The 7,599-nt window shown below is 49.4% G+C and overlaps 1 protein-coding gene across 1 annotated transcript; it reads right to left on the bottom strand.

Annotated features, from left to right (window-relative positions):
* Nucleotides 1-2: 2 nt before the first annotated feature.
* CCDC43 (coiled-coil domain containing 43) lies at nucleotides 3-7,542 on the bottom strand. The gene is made up of 5 exons (XM_048927213.1): nucleotides 7,313-7,542; nucleotides 3,654-3,741; nucleotides 2,445-2,580; nucleotides 2,087-2,145; nucleotides 3-1,404 (listed from the first exon to the last, which is right to left on the bottom strand). Exons 1-5 carry the CDS (start codon nucleotides 7,493-7,495, stop codon nucleotides 1,217-1,219), a joined length of 654 nt encoding a protein of 217 aa, XP_048783170.1. The 5' UTR covers nucleotides 7,496-7,542; the 3' UTR covers nucleotides 3-1,216.
* Nucleotides 7,543-7,599: the final 57 nt, after the last annotated feature.

The following is a 7,599-nucleotide window of genomic DNA, read 5'->3' as shown; positions in this document are numbered from 1 at the left end:
GTTCAAGTCCAGAGATAAAGCAGATACTCACACTTGCAAAAATAGTTAAATAATAGGATGCGTTACCCCTAAATCAGACTGGTGCTGAAAGTGGGCAACAGGGGCAGCTACCACCAGGCCAGGAGCTGCCTCCTGCCAAAAGCCAGCCTTGCACGTGAACGCAGTGGCCAGAACATGAAGCAGCACAGGGATGAGGTGCACTGGTTCCCCTGTGCCCCTGGAAGCACCACAGGTCCTTCCTCCACACACAGGGGGGAGTTCAGGTGATGCTGCCACAAAGAAGGCTGAAAACGGCAGCTAAAGAGCCCTTGTGGGGTGAGAGAAGCCTTCACCCCCTCCTCACAGCTCCTGAGTAGGGCTGGGCCAGATGGAGCGACTGCTCATAAAGCCAGAGCATCCAAACCAGTCACAGCCTGCATTAAAGCATTTTCTCTGACAGCTGCTGTAGAAATAACAGTGGATGTTCACCCACACAGAACATCACGGAGCACCATTTTCCAGCCACCAGCATTAAGTTTCAGAACAGCACAAGGGCCTGACTGATGTGCTGCTGCTCTAGCTGACACTCCAATCACTGTGCTTTTCCCTTACCAAGACTCTGTGGGTGAAGTGGTCTCATAGCTGTAACTCATACATATTTCATATGATTTCCTTTCTCTTGCTGCAGAACAGCACTTGCCCTTGCTGAGGGCAGAGCCAAACCCTGCTCTTTCAGCCAGAATGAAGATGTAGCATTGTTCTTGGCAGCACAAATAAACGTATTTGCAAATACATTTTTCAAGGCTAGTGTAAATTCACATTCACCCCATAGCAGCAAGTCCTTAACTGCATGTCAGAGAGGGGCTTTGCTCTGTTCTCAAGTCGTAACGTGCTGTTGCTGCAGTCCATGGATGCAGCCCATTCAGAAGCCCTCTCCTACATCTTGCTTTAACTAGTTAGAAGTAAAACTGATCAATTTGAAACACAAACATCATAACTTCACTGTTCTTTGGTACAACACTGGCCACAAGAATGACTGGGACATTTGACACCACAAGCACATGGCAAAACTTGAGTTTAAGAGGTGCTTGAAATTTCTTTTTTGCTACGTAAAATAAAGGAAATGTTTCCGAAGAACCGGTCACCAGCCACGTGCCCAGAATTTCTGCTGCTTTTTAAACACACACCATATTCATAACTGATTGTATCCCCTTAAAGTCCAACTAGCAAACCCCAGCTATCGCTTCCGCTCTCCTTTTTGTGTCCTTTTCTTCTCCTTCTCCTTCCGCTCCTGCTTGGCTAACTTGTCCTTCTCTCGCTGCAGTTTGTCTTGCTCCTTCTTCTTCTGGAACTCATCTCGCAGCAGCTCCCGCTCCAGCTTTCTGGCATTCAGGACATCCTCCACGTTGGTGTTTCGGAACAGGGCTGGTAGTGAGCTAAGGGCAGACAAGGCACTCTGAACACACAGCTTCCTCTTTGTAGTGCTGGTTTGGGGCCGTACGCTGACTCTGTAGGATCAGCCACAATCCACCTACAACAGATCTCAGCTGCTCATTTTCCTCCCAGCTCTGCAGGGAGAGAAATCCCTCAGCCACCAGCTCTACAAAAGGAGATGCACAAAGACAAGGAACGTTTCTGACTCCCCTCTCTGCTTTCTCACCAAGCGGGTCAACAACCTGGAAGTAACATGAGGAAGGAAAAAGAACCTCTGCTTGTGCCGTGATAAATCCTGCTTCCACCCGAAACTGCCAGCTGCAGAGTTGCAGGAATGTTCCAAATAACACCAACAAAAGCACTGTTGGTGTCGTTGGCTCAGCAACCATGCCCTAGGTGTACATACAACTAAGTGTACCACAGCGGTCTTGTTTCAGTTTCACTTACAATGATCCCTGACATGATTTGCCTCTTTGGACACCGCTCAGAATTAAACTGATGTTTGGGAAAATTATCTGTATCAGTAACATTATGTGAAGCTTCAGAGAGGACAGTAGAGGAAAGGAAGGCATAAAGGAGAGAAAAGGAAAGGATCAGTCTTAGAAAGAATGGGAATTTCGCAGCAGATGCTGCCATCCTCCCAAAAACCCCAACTCAGAGAATCAAAGGATACATTTTTCTGATCCAATGTTTACTGCTGTCGCAGTGGAGCTGTCCTGTTCATCGTCGCCAGTGAAAGAATTAAGGAACTGTGGGCACTGCTCGTGGACTTGTGCTCCTGTAGACTCACTTGGATCAAAACCTGTCATATAACAATTGTACCAGGCCAGGAGGAAGAAGCTCAAAACAACACTGATGACTGAGAACGAGGTAAGCATAAAACCCAATGTTTAACTCCCTAAGCTGGGACCTCCCATGCTTTTTGCCATGGAAGCTCCCTCACAGGGAAAAAGATGGACAAGTTTCTCCAATTCCTCCACCAGACACTGCAAAGCCAGGAAGGCTATTTTAAACAAACATAAAAAGGATATTCCTCTTCATCTGTCACGTTGGCATACTGGGCCAGGAGGGCTGCCTTCCTCTGCTTCTCCTCCTGCGAGATCTCCTTCGGCTTCACGATGATCCTGGCCTGCTTCTCCATCATGCTGGTGATCGCCTGGACCTCATCTGCCAAAAACAGAGCATCAGTCAGCACCCCAGCAGCGAGGGCCTGCTGGCAGCTGCCACACCAGGTTTCCACATGGGTTTGCTTTTGTGCTCCATTTAAAGCTGGAAGATACCCTTCAGGTTTTGTGTTTCAAACACTTCAGTTTGAACCCACAATTACGAGTGGGTACTGACTTGGATCACAGAACGCCTCAGGTTGGAAAGGAACCTTAAAGATTCAGCTCCAGCACTGCTGCTGTGGGACTTCACCTGGGATGTATCCTCCTGTGGAGTCACATTTCTAACAGCATGGCTAGAAGGACATATTGCTCCCATCTTTCTGTGCCCAATAAGAAAAATCCCTCATTTACTGTGCAAAGCCACTGGTAGGAGCCAGAGGGATCCAGCAGCATCTTCAGCAACTCCCATTCCTTGGCCACAAAAAGGGGGTTATTTTTTAACACACGGAGAAGCACGTTTTCCTGTCCTCAGCCAAAGGCAAAATCAGACCAAGGACAGACTGCTTCTATGAATTTTAAGGCAAAGACACTCAACTGCTGTGTGCTGTAACCCTGAGATTTGGTCAAGAGAAGCACAACGTAAATGCAGGGTCCACGATAAGGGCCTGATGGGGACAACTATTTCCAGCACATCGGACGGCGTTCTGTGTGCACCAGAACCAACAAAAAAATGCAAAGCAAATAAGGGCTGTAGCCAAATGGGACGCAGCATCGTGACAACGCAGCCCTGAAGATCACTGAGCCATGCGCTGCATTAAACCTGCACAGCCCTCAGTATGGGATTTCGTTGTGCTCCAGAGGGAAAAAACACAACAAAAGCTTATTTCCTCTGCAGGATTATGAGCCCAGAGAGCAGCAGAATGCTAGCAGCAGCCCTAAGTGAAACTACTCTGCTTTGTTTGTATTTCAAGACAAAACAGAACATAAGCCACAGCAATGAGAAGCAAGTCAGCTCTGCAAACAACGAGCAGCACTGAGTTTAACTCCTAAAAGAGCAAACACACAGCTCTCATCTTGCCGAGCCCTGCACAGCACTCATAGCACACGGAAAGGCACAGTGAGCAGCAACACTACCTTCTTTTTTCTCTTTGGCGTCAACAATCTGAGATTCAGACCACTTCTGGACTACTTCCCTGCAAACATCATTTAAGAGATCTTCTTCCTAGTGGGGGAAAAGAGACTTCTCAGTCTTGGAACAGAGTTGGTCTGCTATAAATGAGCACAAATCAGGTATAAGTACCAGCTGCAAAGGATCAGAACACCCACCAGCAGGCTCAGCTTCCACACGAACTCTACCATGACAGGCACAGAGGGACTTTTGTTAACCTGGGAGCACAATGCACGCCACGAGACGCACCTGCTGTTGGCTCAGCTCAGGGCTGGAGGCAGACCTGGCTGCTGCACAAACAGCACAGCCTCCCTGCTCTCCTTTGGCAGCAGCACTATGCTCAGGGGTCAAATGAGGCAGCAAAGCAGTGTTAACCCAACCAGACCTGTTCTACAGCCCATCTATGCCAAACATGAGCTCTGAAGACTGCAGGTTGCTCCATACCCGCTGCCCAGAAGAGAATTTCCTATCAGGGCTTGCCACAGGCAGGCCTCAGCTGTCTTTCTCCATCTTACCCTGCCTGGCATGCAATTGGCATCTCAAAGACAGCACACCAAACCCCTGCACAGAGCTCCCAGCAAACCTCCCACAGCTAAGCACAGAATAACAGTGAGGTGACAGGAGAACCCAGACAGTGATACCACCACACAAAGTGCCAAGCACAGAGACCACGAGCACAGCAGAGGGAAGGGGGCCCCTGGGTGAGGCTGGAGGCACTATTAGGATGGACGTGCAGGATGTTCCAGACTGTGGCACAGAAAGTGATGTGCAAAACAGCAGAAGGATGAAGGGTTTGTGGCTCCCATCAGTGCCACACACCACGTCAAGGCGACCACTTGCTTTAAAGCAGAGTAAAGCCAGAGGGCAGGATGATGCTTAACCTGCTGAGATCAAGCGTGCAAGCATGGACTCGATGGTGTCCAGAGGTCTCTCCCAGCCCCTACAATTCATGGATCACTGGGTGGATGGGCTGCCCTGAGCTCTGGAAACCTGAGCACAATGGAATCAGGGCTGGAAAGTGGTAAGCAGCTTTAAGTTCAGCCAGGAAAGAAGGCTGGGAAGGACGCTCCCTACATGGCTGGTTTCAGTATCCAGGAGGAAGAAAATTGGGTAAAGAATGACAAAGGAACAGTGGTAAGCAGGAAGGAAAATGAACTGCAAAAAGACTGAAGATGATGGCAAACACCTGTAGGTGCTAATGAGGATTTGAGCAGTAAGAAACAGATCATTTGTGTACCTGAAACATGATGAAGGAACAATAACTCAGCCTTGGCACTATGGGGACTTCATATTCTGAAAGGAATAAAGACCAAGATGACAGCGTGCAAATGGACCTGAATGAAGCAATGGAAAAGAAACAGACAATGCAAAAGTTGACACAGAAGGAAAGAAAGAGAGGTAAGACCACAGCACATTCACTAAATAACCCTCCTAACTCAGCCCACTCAGGACAAGGACCTCTCACAGCCTATGGGAGATGCGCAGAGCCAAAGAACAGATGCTCCTAACACTGATGTTGACCAGGTTGCTGTGGATACAACAATTTTCACCTCATATTCTCTAAAGGAACAAGGAATTTTGTCATTTTAGAGGTTAGTAGACACAATAACTGGAAAATACACAAGAGCAAAGTGACCCAGAGTCTGAGATGAAGAGCAGAACACAAACAGAACTTGACTTGAAATGGGTGAGTTTGAATAAAGTCAGGCTGCATGAAATTTCTTTTAGTGAAGATGGCAAACAAAAAGAAAGCCTGGAATTTGTACACAGATCAAAGAGAAAAGAGTCAGAAAGAAGAGTTCCAAGTTAACCAAATGAAAACTGCTTCAAGTCAGTGCAGAAATCAGCAGCATCTACAAAAACAGTAAAAGTGCACGGAATAAAAGAACATCAGAGAGTTCAAGAGGCAAAAAGAACATTTTAGAGAAATAGTAGATAATCAAACTGAGTTAGAACTTGTGAGCGAAGAATAACTCAGCTGCAAGAGTCAGCCCTGTCAGGAGAGAACAGACTGAAGACACACGAGTGCCATGAACATGCACTGCATGAAAAGCAGTGCTTATGAAACTGGTGGCAGCACAGATGGCACCTCAGCACTAAAGGGAAAAGAGGAGAGATCAGAACGTAACACAGCCAACGGCAGAGCCAAGGTTTGGTGCTTGCTCCTCCTATTAGTCCCAGCACAGGGCTACACTGACAGAGCTGTGCTTCTTTTAGAAACGACAGCACTGCTGGAGCTGCAGGGTGGGGAAGTGATGGAAGGTAGTGAGCAGGTGCTCTGTATTTTAGGAAGAATGGTTTTTAAATGGTGAGCAGTCATTTAACAGAAGGAACTGTAGTTATAAGAACAAAAGTCTGATTGGGTTTTATGCTCCTGCATTTGGGAGAAAACCAGTGGCAGCAGCTGAGCAGACTGCTGATGAACACCGGCACACATTAACTACTCAGCACTTCATACCTGTGAATATTAATTCAGAACCAAAGAATCAGAAAGGTTGGAAAAGACTCTCAGATCCCCCGGCCCAACACATCCCACCCCCCTGACCACATCCCTTAGTGCCACTTCTCCACAGTAACTTGTACCATCCAGGGATGCTGACTTCCCCACCCCCTGGGCAGCCCGTGCCAATGTACCACTGCTCTTTCTGAGAATAATTTCTCCAAATATCCAGTCCTCCCCTGGCACAACTTGAGGCCATCAGCTCTCGTCCTATTGCTGTTCCCAGTAGGCTGCACAGGACTGAGTCCAGACACATCCTGAATATCTCCAGGGAAAGAGACTCCAAAACCTCACAGTCCCAAAGCTCCCTTACTCTCTGACTAGAGAATCCTTTCTTTGTGTTAGCATGGAAAGTCTCGTATTCCAGTTTCTGCCTGTTGCCCCTTGCTGCACATCACCAAAAAGAGTCTGCCCCCATCAGTCTGACTCCCTGACACTTGAGATACATATAAGGAGTGGTGACCCCTCTCAGCCTTCTCTTTTCCAGACTGCAAGGACTCTCAGCCTTTCCTCACACAGGAGATGCTCCAAACCCTTAATCACCTTTGTGGCCCTCCACGGGACTTTTCTAGAAGATACTGGTGAATCCTGAACTGAGGAACCTCATCACATTCCTCTCTGTGCAACTCGCAGCCTGTGCAGGTTTTGTTATATGGCAGCACAGCCTTCCAGCATGTCAGCCACTGCTCCCAGCTCTGCACCATCACCAAACTTGCTGAGGATGGATTCTATCCCTTCATCCACAGTGCTGATGAAGACGTTGCACAAAACCGGGCCCAGCACCGACCCGTGGGGAGCACAGCTCACACCGGCCTCCAAGCAGACTGTGTGCCATTGATCTCAGCACTCTGAGCTCTACTGGTCGGTCCTTTCTCACCCACCCTAAGCCCCGCTACAAGGACGCTGTAGCCGATAAGAGCCTCACGCCCTGCTGACCTAAAGGTGCACAGCATCCACCGCTCTCCCCCCCATCTACCCCACGTTCGCGACACCTTCGTGAGTCACCGCTTTGCTCCAGCACGATTTCCCCATGGCAAACCTCCTTCGGACGCTCCATAATTGCATTATACCCTCCCGCTACGGCCCCGTCACACACAACGCGGGGAACGCGGCCCAGCCCCTCACCAGGCAGGCCGCCAGCACCCCGCGCAGCGCCTCCAGCCGCTCCTCCTCGCTCTCCTCCTCCCGCAGCAGCCCCGCAATATACGCCCCGTACACCGCGCGGTCCAACCCCAGCGCCTCGAGCCGGGCCGCCAGCCAGGCCCCGAAAGCGCCCGGCCCCGCCGCCTCCACGCAGGGCGCCGCCATCTTACAGCGCTTCCACCCCTTCCGGTGGCGCACGAGCACAGAGCAACTTCCGGTGATGTGCACGGAAGCAACTTCCGGTAGCGCATGCGCAAAGAGCCAAGCTA

This window comes from Lagopus muta, chromosome 25 (genome assembly GCF_023343835.1).
Source record: "Lagopus muta isolate bLagMut1 chromosome 25, bLagMut1 primary, whole genome shotgun sequence".
Classification (NCBI taxonomy): Eukaryota; Metazoa; Chordata; class Aves; order Galliformes; family Phasianidae; genus Lagopus; species Lagopus muta.
Note: the sequence above shows the minus strand (reverse complement) of the source record. Positions and strands in the feature narration are given on the sequence as shown.

Bases quoted from the DNA above. Each gene is read 5' to 3' on its own strand.
- CCDC43 (XM_048927213.1), bottom strand. From the start codon at position 7,495: ATGGCGGCGCCCTGCGTGGAGGCGGCGGGGCCGGGCGCTTTCGGGGCC. The intron at 2,581-3,653 runs GTAGTGTTGCTG...TGTTTTTGGCAG, and splicing joins CGCCAAAGAGAAAAAAGAAG to ATGAGGTCCAGGCGATCACC. The intron at 2,146-2,444 runs ATATCCTTTTTA...TAATTCTTTCAC, and splicing joins AACGTGACAGATGAAGAGGA to TGGCGACGATGAACAGGACA.